The sequence below is a fragment of the Leucopleurus acutus genome (genome assembly GCF_964270905.1).
Source record: "Leucopleurus acutus genome assembly, chromosome: 15".
Classification (NCBI taxonomy): domain Eukaryota; kingdom Metazoa; phylum Chordata; class Mammalia; order Artiodactyla; family Delphinidae; genus Leucopleurus; species Leucopleurus acutus.
The window spans coordinates 68,049,412-68,072,047 of NC_139157.1; the positions used below are offsets into that span (position 1 = coordinate 68,049,412).

The window sequence follows — 22,636 nt, forward strand, 5'->3', positions numbered from 1 at the left end:
GAAATACAAAATTAAAGCGCTGGGGATCTGTTCAGGTTGGAGATATATAATTAGAGGCATCCAAAAGAGAGATAAGGAAGACTAAGATATTAAGCCATAAGAAAGGGGATGACAGGGAGGTAGATGGAAAGCGGTGTTAGGTCAAAGGAGATTTTTGATAAAATAGGGACTAATTAACGAGGAGTAGGTGAGAGGGAAGGTAACAATAGAGAGATTAAAGTTGGCTTCTGTGTTCATGTTCTTTCTGTATATCCTCATATCTAGCCTTACTTAAAATCTTTTTTTCCCTAAAATGTTCTTTTTTATTTCTCTCTGCTGCCAAGACACTCATCACATCCTGCCTTGATTTACACAAACTCCTTCTCATTGGCCTCTTTCTCATTGGTTCCCTACTCCAGTCTTTGCCAACTGTGACTGCCAAGTCCACTTTCCTTTCCTGCTGTTCAGACTCTGTTTCTCCCACTCTGCTTTGGCTTCTCTTCACCTTCCAGCCTCCCCACGACTCTGCACCTGCTTAGAACTCGTTCTCATCCTTCCTGCAGCCCCCAGGCCGCACCCTACCCGCACTCCTTCCTCTGACCCTGTTAGCTCCTCTGGCATCTTTAGCCATCAGATTCAGGCACTCATAACTTCAGGCCAACACTCTACGTCATCCTCCCCCACAGAGCTCCCAACTCGTGCACATCGACACAACTCCTTTTCCTGCTGCAAAGCAACCCAGCACATCCACTTCCTTTATGAAGATTGCTCACGCTAATAACTGTATGCTGTGTGCTGCTTTACCCCAGAGCATACAAAAGAGTATTGCTTGTACTGTACTCTTTCCTGTCCCTATTACCTCTAGGGTTTTATATTGTTTGCTCTGGAAGAACATGATTTCATTACTGTCAGATGATTTCTGTTCCTTGTAAATCACTTTATTGGTGTTACCTTGGGGTACTGCGTAAAAGATACAAATCTCACATGCCTTTCTAATGAGAGGGCTTAAACCCAACCAGTTTGTCCAAAATCACCTTGAGCTTTATCTCAGGAATACCTAAAACCATATCTGTCAGAAAAGGGAGGAAGATTAATGTACAGAAAGGAAGCTGTGATGTTCCTATTGTCCTCAACAAATAATGCACACCCCCCAAAAAATATATCTGAGTGAAGAAGAAACTCAGTGGGCATTGTAGGTAGCTCAGGATAAATTCTCTACAGTGATGGAAACATTCCTCAAGGACATATCCTACTATCATCACATAAAGCAACCATTTACATTGCCACCTTTGGACCTTTTCTCATGCAAATTTCACTTAGCAGAGATAGTCGTGTACTTTCATGTAGTGAAAGTACTCACTACAGAGCCTAGAGGCTCTTGTTATTTCAAGTAAGGTCTATATTTATAAATACATGGACAGGTACAAAAAATAACCAACTAGTACACATGTCTCTAAGAACACGATTTAAATAATTGTTGCTTAATCCTAAATTTTCCTCTTAATAAGAAAAAAACTTGAATACCTATCATGTACTTAAATACACTGGGTATTTTCACAAAATGTAGAAGTTGAACATCAAAGAAAGATGCGTTCCCTTTTGCAATTTATTTCCTTTAAGTGGTGAAGGAAAAAGCCCTTGATATTCAACATCCTAGTTTCATTTTCAACAAGAACAGAAAACTGTCAAAGGCAAATTGTTTTCCATCACACAAATGACTTGATCACAGATAATAAAATTGCACAGACCTCAAAGCCTAAATAACCATGTGAATGGGTTATATGTTTTTTGAGACAGATGGTGGATCACAACAGTGATGGGTTATGAATTCCAAAAAGATTGTCCTCCAGAATATAACCAAAAATGACTGGGGAAGTAGATTTAAAATGTAAAGTGGAACAACAACAACAAAAAAGCACGTCAATTTTCAAGAGATCAAGAGACAGAAACAGAGAATATATGGATTATACTAGAAACACTCTGGGAAGAAAACCATTTTGAATTGAAACATTATGCGTATGTTAACTAAAGAAAATTCAAATGTGTTTCAACAGGATGAGTCATTACAGGTCATGTTCAAGACTGCAGAAAACCGCAGCCTACTATGTCTATCAACCACTTTATCGCTTGCTGCTGGCCCCGAGGCATACCCACCAGCCCTGGTCATTGTTGTGAACTCTTAATCTTCTCTATCTAGCTCTTAGCTTCATAATATGAGAGTGAATTAGGAACTGTTATGGATAAGAATTAAGGTCTGATTAATGAGATCTTGCATTTCAGTAGGACTCAAAGGAACCCAAATAGTATAGACTACCCTATCTAGGTGAGCATCAATAGTCATTGTTTGTCAAAAGGCCGATAATAAATGAATTCCAGGAAGGCATAGGCAAATGCAGTATAGCAAAAAAAATCAGGAGTGCCAATTTCAACAACGACTCCCTTGATTTGTATTCTCAGGTCACTTAGCTATATTTTTTCATGTGTGTTGTAAACACACACACACACACACACACTATCACCAGTTCCTGCATACATCTCCAGCCTCATCTCCCACCACTCTTTTCCTCTTTCTTTACACTCCAGCTCAGCTAACCCTTCTTCAGGATGTGTCATGTTCCTTCCTGACTCAGAGCATTCACAACTACTGTTCCCTCTGCCTAGGCCCTCTTCCCCATTAACTAGAGTAACTCCTATGGGGGCCTTACATCTCCTTTATTTTTTTAATTTCTATTTTATATTGGAGTATAGTTGATTAACAATGTTGTGTTAGTTTCAGGTACACAGCAAAATAATTCTGTTATACATATACATGTTATCTATTCTTTTTCAAATTCTTTTCCCATTTAGGTTATTACAGAGTATTGAGTAGAGTTCCCTGTGCTATACAGTAGGTTCTTGTTGATTATCTATTTTAAATATAGCAGTGTGTACATTTACAGCTCCTTTAAATGTCATTTCCCCTACTACAGCTTCATAGAAATGTGCAGTTTTCTTTCAATTTATTCATCCCAGTTTTAGTTAATTTTAATGGCTGTCTTGGGTAATCGACCAACTCCAAGAGAAGAAGGATCTTTTCTGCTTTTTTTGCACAGACTGTATTCCTAGTGCCTAGTACAGTATCTGGCCCATGGGGTAGCCCAATGAATGTTAGTTGATTGGAAGGGCAAACGAAAGATTCTCTTGGTGAGTATGGTGTTATTTGAATGCTTCACAAAATCCAGCTGCTGCATATGCAGAGACCAATGTCCTGGGGTCCAAAAGGAAGGTCTCTTTTTGGTATATAATTGCTTACATTTTTTTTACCTCCTGGATCCAGATGCAAAGTTCAAGGCTTTTTTTGTGGATATTTTGGTGACCAGGAAAAGTAACAGATGTCTGGAATTTAGGAGTAGATGGGAACTAGAAGATGCCTCTGGCCTGGTCTGCCTGGAGAGGAAAGTGACTGGCCCCATTAATCTTTAGTGATGTGCAACAGAGACCCCATGGCCCATGGCAGCGAGAGATCCCCTTACACACAGACTATGACCAAGTGGCAAAAGACAGAGGGTTTTCATGAGACCTGGAGTGAGTTCATGGAGACCTGGAACATATTATAATCCACTTCAATATAAGATTTGTCGATTATTTGAACTTAATGCAGTGTGGTCATAGGACTTGAGAGAGGAGCTGTGGTCTTAGGAGGATGATTTCAAGAAAGTCCATCAAGGTGGGTCTGGATGAGTGAAAGGTCTAAGTAACACTGAAAGATCTAAGAGGGAAGGTGCTACTGTTGCCAAGCTGCATTGCTGACTTGTTGTGTGTTATACATTATGAAAGACTACCTCACTGAGCCTTGACTCCTCGTAGACAGACCTGCCAGAGAGTCCTGCTCAAAAGTGTGTTTCTGAGTTGGGATGGCAGGCTTTCAATTTTGTTCCACAGACCACCAATAAGTTAGGAAAATACTGCACCTATATCCCCTTGTTGGAGAGTCACAATGTATATAACACCTTGATGGGAAGTCCTGTACTGAAGAGGTCTTTGACTCATTTGACCATGAAAACTTATTTTTCAGAAAACATGTGTCACTCAGGATAGTCTTACTAAGGCTGCTGTATCAAACAGTCTCTAACCCTCAGTGCTTAAAATAACACAGTTTATTTCTCTCTCACACTACATATCCACTGTTTATTGACTGGAGATCCCGTGCCATGTGGCCTTCCCTCTGGGATCCAAGGTGTCAAAGAAGCCACCATCTAAACATTTCTGGTTGTTCTAGCAGAGAGAAGGGTGAGCTCGGGATGTTTTCACAGTGAAATGTTCTAGACTGAAAGTGACATTTGAAATCTGGGCTCATAACTCATTGGCCAGAAGTAGTCACATGACCCCACCCAATCACAAGGGGCGGAGGAGGTACTGCCCTAGCACATGGCTGGTAAGCAGACAGCCAGGAACATCCAGTGAACAGCACTGACAACTAAACCTGTTAACCTGACTGAACATTAGTGGTCATTGAAGTATAGTTGGAAACGACCGCTGTTCATGGTTTTAAAAATAAGAATTGATAGTAATTACTATTCAAGAATGTCTAGCATCTATGCCGAAGTTACATGACCATACTTAATCAGGAATAAGAAGGCTTATTTTTTCCCCCACACTTATATGGGGGGAAGAAGGGGTGTCACACACACACACACAAATTCTTTTGAAAGATTTTATGAAAACAATTTCTTTTCACTTAAAATCCCTAGTGGAATTCCTACAACAGATAACAAAATAATTTTCCACCCAATTCTTCATTGCTTCTCTCAAATACAAATGCTGTATAACAAAAAGCATGGATAATTCCACAACACAGCCTCTGTCTAGGCTACCATAGGGAGGTATACCATAAATGCCCATCTACAATGACTTTTTCACAGATGTGCAGAGTTAACGCTTTCATCAGATAAATCCCATAGTGATAGCAATAAAGTTGGCATACAGTTCATCTAAACAAAAAATTAAGTGTATTTTGTGCTACTATCATAGACTCTGAAAATTAAGTTCTGATGAAGTCTACCAAATCAAATTATCTAATGTCTTGTTATCTTGTCTGATAGTTGACCACAACTGTATCACATAATGACACAGCACAAAAAGCCAGTGATGATATCCAGATATAAGTTTTGAGATGTTATCGCCCGCATACCAAACACAATGAAGGTACTTACCAGTGGTCATGCAAAACTCCTTAATTCACTGTTTCTGTGAGAATTGCAGGGCATGTTAAATTCACGTCATTTACTCAGCCATCCCCAAGTTCCTCCTCAGTTCCTCCTTATATACTTCCTATACGCGATCATGATTAAATCACTTAATACATGTAAAATGCTTTGAGCAATGCTTGGCACATAGTAGCTACTAAGTGTCGGTTGCTATCATTATTATTATTTCATGTGCTAAAAGTGATGCTTTGTATGTCACGTGCCCTGCAGAGATTCTAAAGTATGGTTTGCTTTAAGCAAGTTCAATCCAGTGCTCCCAGCAGGGAGAAAGTCTAATATGCAAGGCATCTTCTATATATTATTTTCTTGTTTGTGACAGAACAGGCAAATCACCTTAGAAGTGATCAAAGTGATCAAAAATGTGTTTAAAAGATTTTTTGTGTGTGCCTCTAGATAAAAGCTACCAAGTGATTACTTGAAATGGTAAATGTTGAGAACAAATTTAAAACTTTTTGATAACTCCACCACAAAGATGCACTGATTAAAACAGCCCCTTCTCATATTACATTACCTTCAGACTATAATAAATCACTTACAATATTGTTAAAGTATTTCACTATATATTTTATTTTTATAATAATGAATCTGATATGCTCTAATCTCCTTTGGTTTGCTATACATCATGCATACATCATTCATTCCATTCACTTAAAGCATCATCTTCATGTCCAGGTATTTCTGAAGTTGGTGATTGGTCAAGACTGGATAAATCTTTATATCTCACTGAACTCAGCTCAGACTGTATCTCAGGTGTCGAGGCTTTTGCCCCCCAGAAATCTTTGACTGCCGCCCTGGAAGAAAAACATTTTTTAAATCTTTTATGAAATGAAAACTAAATAGATTTATATTTAGTTTTCTATATATAGAAGTGCCTCCTTAGTCATGATTTATTTTTACTGTGTGGTGCACCAGCTGCATTGTGATAGTAGATGAGCCCTCAGATGTACCAGGGGGTGATACTTATGTAGGTATCAGAAATATTCTCATATAAATGAATTAGTAGGTTACAATAACCAACTTTTAAAGTTGTGATAACTACAACTAGACAACACAAATATTAATTCAATAAACGTTTTTCTTTAGCAACTACTACGTAAAATTGTAAAAATTGCATTGAAAAGCTTTCTCATGGTTGGGGATCAAGTCATGAGATTAGGTAGCTTGAACTAGGAGAGTCTCAGGAGGGATGAAGAGAGTTGGACAGTTTCAAAACCCATGTGAGAAGCATCATGGACAGGGCCTTGGATTCAACAGACAGGGAGGGGCAGTCAAGGAGGACATCAACCAAGGGTGATGGCTTAGTTTCAGTCCTTCACCTACCAGTTTATAATTATGAAGATCAGTACAAAGACCACGAATATACACATAATAACTCCCATGGTCAGAACCAAAACTAGGACTGCATCAATGTCTGGTCGGCTTGACCTTTTCATCTGCAATTCTAGAGAAAAAAACACCTGATGATTATTACTACTGGAAAATAAAAGAAAATGGATATCTAAATGGAAACTTTATATTTGAAAAACTCTAGAAAAATACAGAAAGAATTAATGGAAGCAAAGTTATTAATGAACTTGCTCTGCGTGTTTGAAAAGTGTCCCTTTCAAACACACAGAAAAGTTGAAAGCATTTGACAATAAACATCCCACCACCTAGACACTACCATCAACATTTTAACTATCCCTCTATCCATATTCTTCTCAATCCATTGATTCATCTTATTTTTTGATGCATTTCAAGATAATTTGCTGATGTCTGCACACTTCCTACAAAATTCTTCAACAGGCATATCATTAACTAGAGTTCAACATTCGTTTATATTTTTTCTTTTGAGGTAAAATTTATGAACACCAAATTGCACAATGATCTTAAATGTGCATTTATTTAGTTTTGGCAAATGCAAACAGACATATATAATTCAAACCCCTGAATATACACAGAATATTACTATACCCCAAAAGTTTCCTCGAGCCCCCCCAGTTAATCCCTGCCCCAACCTCTAGGGACAACTACTGTCCTGATTTTCTTTTCCACCATAGATTAGTTCTGCCTGTTCTAGAACTTCATAGGAAGGGAAACATACATTAAGCATTCTTCTGTGTAAGGCTTTTTTACTCAGTGTAATGTTTTGGAGATTCAACCATATTGTTGAATGTATCAATAGTTTTTTTCTTTTTTATTTCTGGGTACTATGCCTCAATTAGTTTATTCTATCTCCTACTGATGGACACCTACGCTGTTTCAGTTTGGGGTTATTATAAATAAACTGCTATGAACATTCTCACACCAGTCATTTTGTGAACATACATTTCCATTTCTCTTGGGTAAATACATATGAGTGGAACTGTTGGGTCATAGGGTAGAGGTATGCTTAGTTTTCCAAGAAACTGCAAGATCTTTTCCCAAACTGATTGTACTTGCTGTACTTGTTTTATAATTTTTTTTTCTCCCAGATTTTGGCTTGCCTATTCATTTTTCTAATGATTCCTTTTCTTTCTTGTTTTTTTTTTCTTTGCGGTACGCGGGCCTCTCACTGTTGTGGCCTCTCCCGTTGCGGAGCACAGGCTCCGGATGTGCAGGCTCAGCGGCCATGGCTCACGGGCCCAGCCGCTCCACGGCATGTGGGATCTTCCCAGACCGGGACACGAATCCGTGTCGCCTGAATCGGCAGGCGGACTCTCAACCACTGCGCCACCAGGGAAGCCCTCTAATGATTCCTTTTAAAGAGCTGAAGTTTTAAACTTTCTAACGTAAGTTTCAGGTGTACAGCATTATAATTTGACATCTGTATCCACTACAAAGTGATCCCCACCACAAGTCTAGTTACCATCCATCACCATACAGTTGCACTCCCCCCTTCATCCATTTCACCCACCCCTGAATTCCCTTCCCCTCTGGCAACCAGTAATCTGTTCTCTGTACCTATGAGTGTGTTTTTGTTTTATTTTATTTGTTTTTTTAGATTCCACATATGAGTGAAATCCTTGTATTTGTCTTTCTCCAACTGACTTACTTCACTTAGGATTAATACCTTCAAGGTCCATCCACGCTGTTGCAAATGGCAGGATTTCATTCTTTTTTTATGGCTGAATAGTATTCTATTGTATGTATATATACCACATCTTTATTCATTCATCCACCAATGGACACTTAGGTGGTTTCTATATCTTGGCTATTGTAAATAATGCTGCAGTGAACATAGCGGTGCATGTATCTTTTTGAATTAGTGTTTTTATGTTCTTTGGATAAATACCCAGAAATGAAATAGCTGTCTTATGGTAGTTCTGTTCTTAATTTTTTGAGGAATCTCCATACTGATTTCTATAGTAGCTGCACCAACAATGCACAGGGGCTCCTTTTCTCCACATCCTCTCCAACATTTGTTATTTCTTGTCCTTTTTGATAATAGCCATTCTAACAGGTGTAAGGTAATATCTCTTTGTGGTTTTGATTTGAAATTCCCTGATTAGTGATGTCAAGCATATTTTTATGTGCCTGTTGCCCATCTGTATGTCTTCTTTGGAAAAAATGTCTATTCAGATCTTCTGCCCAATTTTCAATCAGGTTGTTTGTTTTTTGTTGTTGTTGATTAGTGTGAGTTTTTATATATTTTGGCTATGAACCCCTCATCAGAGATATCATTACAAATGTCTTCTCCCATTCCATAAGTTGTCTTTTCGTTTTGATGATGGTCTCCTTTGCTGTGCAGAAGCTTTTTAGTTTGACGTAGTCCCATTTGTTTATTTTTGCTTTTGTTTCCCTTGTCTTTGAGTCAGATCTACAAAAATATCACTAAGACCTATATCAATAAGGTTACTGCCTATGTTTTTTCTAGGAATTTTATGGTTTTAGGTCTTACATTCAAGTCTTTAATCCATTTTGAGTTAATTTCTGTGTATGAGGTAAGATAGTGACCTTCTTTCATTCTTTTGTATGTGGCTGTCCAGTTTTCTCAACACCATTTTTTGAAGATGAAGTTCTTAATTCTGATGAAGCCTAATTTAGCAATCTTTCCTTTATGGTGATTGTTTTTTGTCATGTCTAAAAAGAAACTTGCCTACTCCTGAATCATACAGATACTCTCTTATGTTTCCTTTTTTAAGCTTGATGGTTTTAGCTTTTACATTTAGGACTATAATACATCTCTAATTTTTGTATACATTGTAAAGTAGGAATTGAAGCTCATTCTTCTTCATACGAATAGCCAAACACCACTTTTAAATCAGCATTCTCTCCCATATCTTTCTGTTCTTCCTGAAAATAATGCTATTATGGAGACATGACCAGTTTACCATATGCATTATAACACTGCTACATTGTAAACTGATAAAAATTCAATTTATATCAAGCATTACTTACTTAGTGAATTATGTAGCTTTCTTTTGGCTATTCCTGGCCCCTTAATCGTAGACTCATAAAAGATTCATGTGGGGAAGGACCAGAAAGGTCATCTTATACAACTTTTATACAGATAAGCAAACCAACATCCAGGGAGACATAATGATTTGTGCAAGCTATGTTTTATGTATTTTAGTATTTTGGTAAGTACCACTCTAACAGAATTAGTCTCATATATGGGCAATCCCAACTGCTTATTCATCTGGATTTTCTTCCTGTTCTTTAAACACCATGCAGTATAATCTTCCATTTTCCTTGGTAATTCTAGAGCTATAAACTCAATTTAGTAATCTCGCTAAATAGTTCCAAGTATGGTAGACAATTTATATCATATTTATATTCCAACATTGTTGGATTTTAAAAATCTTTTTATTTTTGATAATTTTAGATTTATAGAAGCAGTGGGATTTTTTAAGCTCAAATTTTAAAAAACCTTTTAGGATTAAAACTTGAGAAGAAATGCAAAATTTCTTTCCATTTATCTACTACCCTGCAATACTAGCCAAGAGAAGATGGAGAATGAGAGGTATAAAGATTTTGGTTCATTTCAATGGTAGTCTTCTTGCAAGGGTCCCTTAGATTACTTTTGTATCTAATAAAAAGATAGTCTGCATTTCTACTGAAATTTTCTGATGAAAAACAGGCTGAATTTCGATGCTCTCACTTTTTAGAAAAACTAAGTTTATGTTTATATTAGTTTCTTAGGGCCACCATAACAAAGTACCACTAACTAGGTGGCTTAAAAACAACAGAAATATATTGTCTCACAGTTTTGGAAGATAAACGTCTGAACATAAGGTGATGGTAAGGCCATGCTCTCTCCAATGGCTCTGGGGAAGGATCCTTCCTTTCCTCTTCCAGCTTCTGGTAGCCCCAGATGTTCCTTGGCTTGTGATAGCACAACTCCAATCTCCGTGTGTCTTCACATGGCTGTCTTCTCCCCGCGTGTCTTTGAGTCTTCACATACATTCTCCTGTCTCTCTGTGTGGCTGTGTCTAAATTTCCTTCTTCTTACAAGGACACTAGTCATATTGGATTAAAGGCCCACTCTCCTCTAGTGTGTATGATTTTGTCTTAACTGAATTAATTACATCTGCAACCACCCTATTTCCAGACACAGTCACATTCCTGAAGTTCTAGGAGTTTGGACTTGAAAGTATCTTTTCAGGGGGACATAATTCAATCAAAACCATGCCTAACTATGAAAGACAACTATTGTGGAAGTGAAAAACCTGTTATATGAGAGAATGGATGGGACATTTTCATTAATTAAACCATATTTACCCTGAAAATATTTCAATCATGCATTCGTTTCAAGCCAGTACCATATTGTGTGAACATTTATAGCCAAAATACTTGTTTGATGTCTAAAGAGCCAAAAGGGTCTGTCACAGCGGTATGCCCAATTGTCCTTTTTAAAAGAAACTAATAAATACCAAAGTTTTCTGAAAACGTTTTGTCATTTAACCAGTGCATGTGCTGAGATGGCAGAGCTACCCCACCAGCCTTGGACAGCTACAAGAGAGAAAAATCAACTTTGTCTCACTTGCTGACACTGTGGTCTGTGCTCCAGCCCTTAGCTTACACATGTTGCCTTCTAACATAGGAAGAGCTAACCACTACTAAGCTGTCCTAACAGGGACCAAGCTGTGGGGAATATAACTGAGAATGGCCTTTGAATCCTTTAATATCCTGAACTATGACTCACTGAGATACTTTTTAGTTGATGATGTTTGGTCCTTTTTTGCCTTTTATAGCACTTTATTGAAATTATCCTGTTAATAACACCTGTTATCCCAACATAGGAGTAAGGTTATTAGCTTTCACCACAAAGATGGTTTTTTAAGGACACTGAACAACACATCAAAGAAAGTTATAGTTTATTTTTTAAAATCACCCCCAAAGCACCTTATCTTGTTTCCAGTTCAATAAAGGGTGTTATGTTTCATGGTATCTCTAGACTGCAGCTTGAGTTCTTTACTTGGGATTGAGAAATAGCTTCAAGAAATCCATGAACTCTCTTAAAATTATGGGTAACTTTTGGCATGTTAGTATATGTGGGTATTTTTCTGGGAAAAGCCTCCCGAGCCTTGATTGGATTCTCAAAAGAACTTGTGGCCAAACCCCTCACACACCCAAAAACACAGATGACAACAATAAAAATGGGTAAGAGCAACTCAACAAAAGGAAATAATTATTTGGATATAGAAGACATCATAGTTTAAATTGAAAAGACATGCACATGGATCCTTTTTGCAAGGGAAGCACAGTTTCTAACATGTAAAATTATGTTCGGGTCAAGATTTGTGTTTTGTGACATATATGAGGACTGTATTGTTTCATAAAAAAATGTCTTCCAATGAATAATTTTTAAAAAGATGTGCTTTGACATAACGTTTCTTAATTTTATTTATTTTACTGTATGAAAACTTTTGTTAAGCATCCATTAGAATTCTATGTATCCATTTTCACCTCTGTGATAGAAGTAAAAGTAAGAATATAATTCAAGTTAAAGGACTGTTCTTTGGAGATACTTCAGGAATACACCAGTTTCCCAAAGTGAGGTACATCTGACTCTCTTTGTGGAAAAAAATAAGAATTAAGTATTACCTTGTAGAAAAGTCTAAATGGTATAAAACTAGTGGTTCCCAAAATGTGATCTCTGGACCAACAGCACCTAGGAACTTGTTTGAAATGGAAATTCTTGTGCCAGCTCCACTAAAGATCTACAGAATCAGAAATTATAGGGGTTGGGCTAATGATCTGTGGTTCAACAAGACCTCCAGGTGATTTTGATGTGCTTTGAAGTTTGAGATATAAGCAAACCAAAACATTGCCGGGTACTTACCAGTTGTTGTATAGATTGTGAATTTAATAGATGCTACTATTTCATTATTATCCAACGTTTCACACTCAAACGCCTTGGGGTGAGTATCCCTGTGAACCTCCAGGATTGCTGAATCATTTGCAAGTATAATGGCTTGCTATTTTAAAAGAAAAAAAAAGGTATCAACATTCTTCATGAAAACTTAAGATCAGGAAACAATTTATTTCTTGTAACAAAATAAGAGTCACTTTCTCTCATTCTAGTACAGTAATTAATTATGCACATGTATTTTAAAGTCAGATAATCCAGATAACAAGTACCAACTTCCTGCCTGTGTGAAGCAGGGCAAGTTACTCTCTGCATCTCAGCTGCAGCTCGTCCTCCATATCCTTGGGTTCCATGTCAGTGGACTCAACCACCGGAGATTAAAAATATTCAGAAAAAAAATTCCAGAAAGTTCCAAAAAGCAAAACTTGAATTGGTTGCACAGTAGTATTTACTTGGCATTTACATTTTATTTATAACTATTTATATAGCATTTACATTGTATTATAAATAATCTAGAGATGATTTAAAGTATATGGGAGGATGTACTTATGTTATATGCAAATACTAGGCCATTTTACATATGGAACTTGGGCATCCCCAGTTTTGGTATCTGAAGGGGTCCTGGAATCAATCCCCTGAGCATACTGAGCAACAGCTGTATTTATCTGTAAATGGGAATAATGACAGGAATTACCTCATAGATTTTTATGTGAGTAAAAGAAACTCTAGCACTTTGTGTATGTCTGGCACTGAATAAGTCCTCTATTAATGTTAGCTACTGTTATCAGTACTGTTTGTACTATATATACAAATGAAACTATTGCTTCCAAAATAGAACACTTTACATAAAATAGGTGTTTTTAAGTTGATAGTAGCTGGCCCTAAGGCATATGTAAAGTCTTAGCCTCCCTAAGCAATGAAAAAATTTAAATCCCAATAATAATAAAGTTGTATGATTTTAACTTCATTTTTGCAAACTGCTTTTAAAGTTTTCTGAGAGTCATCAAGCACTGGGAAACAAATTTTATCACTCACTAGAAAGCACCAAATTACATACATTCATTACTCACTTGGTCTGGCCTTAGAAGTCTCCAAATATATTTGAAACGGTTTACAGGAGATGTATGAACACATGCTAGCCTAACACTTTCAAGACTTTCTGAAATTGGTTTACCCCCTGAAATAAAGAAAAATTAAATACATATATACCAATGGGCACTGTAAACTGCTTTATACACAATACTACTTTTAAAAGTCACTTCCAACTTTAAAACCAATTACATGCTGGAAGTTAGCAAATGTATTACTGAAAGTCTGACTGTAGAGGAGCAGAGAGGCGTCAAAGATTAAGTCGCCAAAAGAGGCAGGTAGAAAACACCATACCTGTCTGTTCCTTCAGCAGAATAAATCGTGAAGAAGAGATAGCAAGGGCAAACTACTTAGTGATCTATTAAACTTTGAGATCTACTAGTGGCTTCCAATTTACTGGTTAGGGTCAGAACCCCCCTCCCGCCCCATACACTCCGCCCCTTCCATGTTTAAAGATAATGGAATCTGACTAGTGAAAGGTGGTATAGAGTGGCTCTCGAAGTTCCCAATGTAGGGTTTACCAATCTACTGATAAGCTGTCACGACCAAAGTCTCAAAAGCATTTCACTTGAGGACAGCCTCAACTACAGACCCTGAGTGCAATATGGTTCCAGTGTACTAGAGAATGTATGGTAAATTTACACATCACTGAAAAAATGTGAAGCAAAAGTAGAAAGAGTTGTAACTGTCTAGAGAAGCGGAAGCTTAAGTTTTCTTATGAATTCCTTTCAGTATATCATTTGATCACCTCCTTCCACTCACGGCAACCTGAGGTTAAGGGTATTTCCCCAGAGTAAATGCTTCCTCAGTCTCCCTCCAATACATAGGCCAACTCACAGCCACAATCTACTGGTCCACGACATTCTTCCACCCGTAGGATACATTTGGATTCACTCCCAGGACATCCATTTGTTAATATAACTTCTCTTATACCAACACCTTTGGTAAAAGAAATCAGCAAATGTTAAAAATAATAATAATAATTCCAGAGTTCCTTTACTTTTGCACCTAGGTCTTTTTGAGACTTTTCTCCTAATTTCAGAAATTAAATTCCTAAATTCAGGGTAATAACATTTAGATATTTTTAGGTCCCTCATTTTGAATTATTTCATAAAACAGCATTTTCCAAAGCGAGTTACATGAAACACTATTTCCTCTGGTTGTTACCATAAGAAAAAGGATTCCATGATTATATACATTTGGAAATTATACATTACATTAAAATGAAAGGAACCTCTTTCCTCAGAATTTTAGGGGAACTTTTAATATGCTAGTAAATTAATGTGCTTTTATGTGGAAACTTTCATTGATCTAAGATGTAAAATTTTTACATTTTAACATCTTTGAAATCAGAATGCATCTTAGAATTGACAGTGTGTCAAGAATGGCAGCATTTTTCCTTTTTTAGAGATGCATAAAATGTGATTATCACAGCCAAGAAAGTCTTAGATTTGATGAAATACAGTAGTACACAGGATCTTCTAAATTTATTTGACCATGGAACTTTTTTGTTGGGGGGTGGGGTGGGTTGAGCTTGCAGCGGAAATTACAAAAATTAGATTTTAACATAAATGATGCTTTTTAATATCTAAATTGGTAAAAATCCCTGTATTAAATACATCAGGATAGACTATTAATGACCAAATCTCCATTTCCAAAAAGATACTCTCATTAGAATTGCAATACATTTCAGAGCAAGAAATCACGTCTTTACTGACTGATCTCCACTGAGTTTGCCCTACCATCACCAAAATTGAAGGAAATGATAAAAGCTGGTTCAGTGACGTGTTGAACATGTCCTGTGATAAATGACCTGTGATTAAGACTCTGTTGTCACAGGCTAAGGAATAGCCCATCTTGATATCCTTTCTACCAGGTTCCCTCTTTCAGTCCCTGCAAGATGTTAATCATAAAACCCATTCTTAAGGCAAGGGAAAGTTGAAGTCTAGAGATGGCTTATAACAGCGCTCCTCAAACTTCAGAGTGATTGCAAAACACCTGGAGACATACTAACATGTGAATTCTGATTCAGTAAGTAGGTCTGCAGTAGGTCCTAAGGTTCTGCATTTCTAACAAGGTCTCAGTCGATGCTGATATAGCAAGTCTGTGGACCAAACTTTGAGACACAAAGGAGAGTACTCCATATAAGATAAAGAGAAGGAAGGTTGGAGGGGGAGAGGTCTCTTGATTAAAAGAGATGCTTAAGAATGGCTGCAGAATGGCTCCCCTTGAATTTATGAATGGCACTTCTCTAGAGGCATAGCCTTATTCTGAAATGCATATTTTCCAAGCAGGTATTTTATGCATTTACTTAGCCAGATACAGTTTATCGCAAGGATGTGTGTAGATGTGAGATTTTCTGTAAGTCCATACTTAAAAATCTGCCTGTGTATTCCAAGAAAAGAAAACTTTTTGACTGCTAAAATACTGTTTTGGGGTTCAACAGAATTTTCACTAAGGCATTTTTTCCTTTAAATAGTTGTTATAAATTGAAAAGATTTCTTAATACTTAAAATTATAGATGTGAAATATTGCCTTTTATGGTTTATTTTCTTTTTAGAACTTATCACCACCTGACATATTACATGTTTTACAATATTATTGGGTGGGCCAAAAGGCTCATTCGATTTTTTCCGTAAGATGGTTCTAGTAGCACTTAGTTGTCTTTAACTTCATTTGAAACAATTTTGTTAGATAGTATGTGACAGCTATCATATCAGCGTGCATTTAAAAAAAGACTTATCAAAATTGGTGAATTTTTGTGTAGCCATTTTAATATTGAAGATGGAAGAAGAAAAGCAACATTTTTTGGCATATAATGCTTTATTATTTCAAGAAAGGTAAAAATGCAACTGAAACGCACAAAAAGATTTGTGCAGTGTATGGAGATGGTACTGTGATGGACTGAACATGTCAAAAGTGGTTTGTGAAGTTTTGTGCTGGAGATTTCTCACTGGACGATCACAGTCAGGTAGACCAGTTGAAGTTGACAGCAATCAAATCGAAACAGTAATTGAGAACAATCAATGTCATACTATGCAGGAGATAGCCGACATACTCAAAAATATCCAAATCAAGCGTTGAAAATCATTGGCACCAGCTTGGTTATGTGAATCGCTTTGATGTTTGGGTTCCAGGTAAGTTAAGCAAAAAAAACCTTCTTGACCATATTTCTGCATGCGATTCTCTACTGAAAAGTAATGAAAACATTCGTTTAATGAAAACGTTCCATTTTTAAAACAAATTGTGACAGGCAATGAAAAGTGGACGTTGTAACCATGTGGAACAGAAGAGATTATGGGGCAAGCGAAATGAACCACCACCAAACACACCAAAGGCTGATCTTCATCCAAAGAAGGTGATGTTGTGTATTCGGTGGGATTGGAAGGGAGTCCTCTACTATGAGCTCCTTCGGGAAAACCAAACGATTAATTCCAACAAGTACTGCTCCCAGTCAGACCATCTGAAAGCGGCACTCGATGAAGTGTCCAGAATGAGTCAACAGAAAACGCATAATCTTCCAGCAGGATAATACAAGACTGTGAGTTTCTTTGATGACCAGGCGAAAACTGTTACAGCTTGGCTGGGAAGTTCTGATTCATCCATCATATTCACCAGACGTTGCACCTTCAGATTTCCATTTATTTCGGTCTTTACAAAATTCTCTTAATGGAAAAAATTTCAATTCCCTGGAAGACTGTAAAAGGCACCTGGAACAGTTCTTTGCTCAAAAAGATAAAAAGTTTTGGGAAGATGGAATTATGAAGTTGCCTGAAAAATGGCAGAAGGTATTGGAGCAAAAGGTTGAATATGTTGTTCAATAAAGTTCGTGGTGAAAATGAAAAATGTGCCTTTTATTTTTACGTAAAAAACCGAAGGCACTTTTAATCTCTTTGCCCCTACCAAAAAATATGTTCTTTGAAGGCAGAGAGTTTCCACTTCTTTGTTCACTGCTTTATTCCTAGCACCTATAACAATACCTGACACAGAGTAGGCAAGAATAAAAAAACAGAAAACAAAAAAATAATTGCTGAATAAACAAATATAATATATAATTTCTGAAGTACACCTTTTTTTAAAAAAATTTATTTACTTATTTTTGGCTGCTTTGGGTCTTTGTTACTGCACGTGGGCCCTCTCCAGTTGTGGCGAGCGGGGCCCTCTCCCATTGCGGAGCACGGGCTCCAGGCACACGGGCTTCAGTAATTGTGGCACGTGGGCTCAGCAGTTGTGGCGCACGGGCTTAGTTGCTCCGCGGCACGTGGGATCCTCCCGGACCAGGGCTCGAACTCGTGTCCCCTGCATTGGCAGGCGGATTCTTAACCACTGCGCCACCAGGGAAGTCCCTGAAGCACATCTTTAAATAATAGAGTAGGACAGTATCAATTACTAGAATTGTCATAAAAATAATTCTCTACCTGTGAAAATTTCTCAAGTAAGCAGCCAGAAGATGTAATTTGCAAATGAATAAACACAGGTTTATTACACAGAATTCCTCTAATTTTCTGACTCTGACACACTAAGAAGTTAAAGTAAAAAACAGGTTTCAAACTATCTCAAGAGACAGAAAGTACAATAATGGTTGCAAGGGGCTGGGGGGAGTGGGGAATTACTGTTGAATTGGTGTGGAGGTTTCAGTTTGGGATGATGAAAAAGTTCTGGGGTGGATCGTGGTAATGACTGCATGGCAATGTGAATGTGCTTAATTTCACTAAATTGTACCTTCAAAAAATTGTTAAAGTAGTAAATTTTTTGTTAAGTCTATTTTAACATCATTTAAAAAATGCTATCTCAAAAACAATTCAGGCACAATTTTTGACCAAAAAATAAAAAACGTACATATTGTTCTGATCCATACCTGCATGGACTTTCTGTCTTCTTATCCTCTGGTTTTTGTCCTTCCCTCCTGTCACTGTCTTTTTTCCAAGGCAGATTCTATTTAGAATAAACTTAATTTCATTGTGAATTATCTACTGTCTTCTTAGCACACTAGTCTATAGTGGTTCTCAAAAGATGGTCTTTTAAAAAACAGCATCAGCTTCATTTATGAACTTGTTTAGAAATACAAATTCTTAGACCCCTTCAAAGGCCTAGTGAGTTAGAAATTTTGAAGTAGGCCTAGCAATCCATGTTTTAACAAGCCCTGCAGGCACCTAGGGTGAACACTTAAGTTTGAGAAACACTGGTCTATTATAGCATGTGTAGTCTTAATCCCACCCCCACGTAAGAGATTTTTATGTCCAATTTCTATTCAAGGAATGATCAAAATAAGTTATAGTTTTTGAATATTATTTTCCCCACAAAGCCAATACCTCTTTTCTCTAAAACATGACATATAAATTGGGAAAATGTATCATTAAGAATAGACTATTACAAATAAAGTAAATTTCTTGATAGATTTGCCAGCACAGTATGTGGAAGACATCTGTGAGATGCATCAGAAGATCTTTCATCTTCTGAACATCTGTGAGATAAAGTTTTACTTTGGTGAAAGCAGTTTATGTGCCCCTCCTCCCAAAATATATACATATAGGGAGTTGGCTTAAAGTAAGACCTACAGGTTATGAACTGAAAATACCCTACCTTGTAAAGCAATCAGTTTGAGTTTTGTGTGTAAATCATAGATATTAGAAATAGAAATCAGTGAGAGATGAATGAGAGTACACATTGTTTTTACCCCCCCGCCCCGTCCCAATACAATGTTATTTATCTGCTCTATGCTACTTACCGCATGTGACGGTGCACATCCCAAATTCTACTTCTTTGACTGTTGTCCTATTTGAAACTAAACATAAATGCAAAAATACATTATTTAATCATAGGAAAACTTTTCTAAGTGAAGAACTCTTACTTGGGGATGGAGGATACAAGCACTTATCATATGGGAAGCAGACATTTTTAAAGTTTTATTAAATCAGAAAAGCAATGCCATTCCTAGTACATCTTCTATTACTGTTTAAATCAAAAGAAAACTAAACCTTTGAAGAATTAAATTAGGAAATAACTTACAAAGATTTATGTTTAAACCTTGTACATAATTTAAAAATAATGTTTTTCATCAGTGTAATACCTGGTGAGTTAAAGTTATATAGGAGGTCAGAAAAACACAAAAAAGCCTGCCAATTATAGGGCCCAATTTTTTCTATTCTCCGTTTTCCAAAAAAATTTGAGTGTGTTATTTCTACCCAAAAAGAAGTAGTTATGCAAAGTGTTCATTAAAATTATGTTATAGACTGGTTCTACTCATTCTCAGGTTAAGATGGTAAATTATTCCTAAGAATTTATTTCGACACTTTATTTAGCAGGATAATTTAGGAATATATAAGTATTCGAGTAGCTAAATATTGTTGGTTTTAAATCTCAAGTTTCTCTTTTTCTAATTGTTCTGAAATCTGACATGAATTCCACTAGCTGTAGCATATAATCAATTCTTCATAACTCAGATTAGGACTAAAAGCTCAATAAAAATAAATATTAAATGAGGTGCTAGAAGGTAATTTTTAAAAGGCATTATGTCCTGAGGCAACAATATTACATGGGACTATGCATCAAAATTGGAGTCCAAATTGCTACTCTACCACTAATTAGCTTTTCTGAGTTTGGGCAAATTCCTTCAACTGTGTCAGGCCTATTTAACCCCTCTGCAAAATTTGGAAAGGAGAACCTATCTGATTATCATAAGAATTAAACATGATAAAGTACATGCAAGCATTCTGTAACTTGTTTAGCCCTACCAGCATTCTTAAGATAGCATAACCTCATTCACACTTCATTCATTTTGCACTTATTAATTTCATATAATTCTAAGAATTTTTCCTATTTTGATTATTGTAATTTTTCATAAACACTTCTATACTTATAAGCACCAAATACAGTGCCTTGAATATACAGCAAGCAAATATACACTTGATGTATATATAAGTAAATCAATATTGACTTCGTGAAATAATTTGGACTACGACTCTGATCAATTATGAATTGACATTTTTGCTTGAAACGCTTGGATACCTTCTGCTGGTACATTATGAAACATAAATTTGAATCTAAGGCATTATAACTCCATCACCTGGGTTTAGCCTGAACTCTAGCATTTACAGATAGAACTATCCCTTGACCAGTTTAAATTGTTAATTACTTTTAAAACTAGAGGGAAGCAATAGCCACTACGCTTTAGAACATGGTCTTTTCTACCCTAGTCCTCTTTTTCATATTTCCAAAGTCAAGGACTTCTCCAAGCTCTCTGAAATGTAATGTTATCAAGGCAGTACAAACCTCAATTCCACCATTAACATCAGATAGTCAATTTCTTTATGTCCCTGAGGGTCACTATCCGTCATCAGGAAGCAAAAGAATGGCTGATAAATACAGCACCTACTTTGTACTTATAGGAGACATAAGACTGCCAAGGATATTTAAAAGAATCTCAGATGGGTCAATTTATGGAGGGAAGAGAAGTATTCTCCTTTAGATGGCTGAAAACCTGCAACTGACCTTTTACCTACAAGCACGTGAGCTACTAATCAACATAACATGTACCACAGCTTGTCAAGTTTTATTGCTTAGTGAGCCAGGAGAATAAGGCAAATTTATGTATCAAACACAGGCTCAGTCTTTGTTGGTTAACATGTATTGTATCCTCTAACAAAGCCTCTAGTTGGATCCCTTTATTGGTGTTTTCTACTGCCACCGTTCCTTTGTGACTCAAAGTTGAACTTACAAATAAAACACTATCACACTGCAGAGGTACTCAAGGGTGGAGGCTGCATGAAGCTGACACGGGGCTTCCGGGGAATTTTGTCAGCATCTTGTTTTATCTAGATGTGTCACCGTGAGGGGAATTGGGAACTCCCTTGAGTTCTAACCCAAAGTGCAAATGTGAAAAACGGAGGAAGACCTCAGGCACTTTGGAACTTCAAGGAAAAAAAAAAAATCTGCAATGGAAAGGAAAAAACATAACTGCAAGGGGAGTCAAAATCGGTCCCCGTGGTGGGAAGCTACTCTCTGATGTTTAAAAAAATAATCACCTATTCCCTTGTCCAGAACAATATTTTGCAGTATTTCTGTAGCAATTTCTATACGTGTGCTCGTTTATCTTGCTCTGGTCTTGGAGAATTAGCACATCTTTTTTTTAAGGCCATGAGGTGTGCGATAATGTATAAATTCGGGGTTGTTTTTGAGAGAGAGCTCTACAGATGTTAATTTGGATAATTCTCATCGTCCTCAAAGAGCAGGGAAGGCTTGACCCTCAAAGGGTGCCTGCGGGTCCCCGCCAAGGAGCCTCCCACACTTACCATCCGTCCTGGCCTCAGCCGGGGGCTCGTTCTCGGCCTCGCTGTCGTTTTCAGCCTCCTCCTCGGCCTCGTTCTCGCCCTCGCCCTCGCCCTCGCCCTCGCCCTCGCCCTCGACCTCGTTGGCCAAGCTGGGATCCTGGACCGCGGTGACGTTGATCCCGAACGTTGACTGGAGGCCCGCCAGGAGCAGCCAGCCGACTGTCAGCAGCAGCCTGTCTGAGCAGCCTGCGCCCCCGGGGCCCATGGTTCTCGGCCCGGACGGCCGCCCAAGGTGCAGTCGCAGCCGCCCGCTCCAGATGAGAGGTGCTTCGAAGAGAGGAGAAGCCCGACTCCGAACGCCCACCCCGTGCCCCGGCAACCACTGAGACGTCACGGAACGTCACCATCGCGCTGGGCCCACTGAACGCGCGTTGGCCTGACCACAGGGGTCCCAAGGGCCACTTCCGACGGCGCTCGGGTACACCCCGCCCCTTCCGGCGTTCTAGGCCAACCCGGCACGCTGGGCGGGTCCATGCCTTCGCATTTCCTCATTAGGCGAGCTGCCAGCCAACTGCTGGGGGTGGCCGTTTTCCCTCACCCTGCTTTGTGCTAAAAGGTGCTCGTCCTTCCTGCATTTACGCCTCAACAAACTAGACTCCCTAGAGCCCAAGCACTCTCTATATGACTTGGCTTCAAATTACTTATGCACAATAGCCAACTCGGCATGTATCAAGAATGATTCACCATGGCCTTGTTAAGTAGGTTGCCCCAAACTTGAT

At 37.8% G+C, this 22,636-nt stretch overlaps 1 protein-coding gene across 1 annotated transcript; it reads right to left on the reverse strand.

Annotated features, from left to right (window-relative positions):
• Nucleotides 1–5,856: 5,856 nt before the first annotated feature.
• SPACA1 (sperm acrosome associated 1) lies at nucleotides 5,857–22,122 on the reverse strand (the record flags this gene model as incomplete). Its single annotated transcript, XM_082855347.1, has 7 exons — nucleotides 5,857–6,016; nucleotides 6,546–6,666; nucleotides 12,472–12,607; nucleotides 13,569–13,675; nucleotides 14,425–14,526; nucleotides 19,316–19,372; nucleotides 21,879–22,122. 7 exons carry the CDS (start codon nucleotides 22,120–22,122, stop codon nucleotides 5,857–5,859), a joined length of 927 nt encoding a protein of 308 aa, XP_082711473.1.
• Nucleotides 22,123–22,636: the final 514 nt, after the last annotated feature.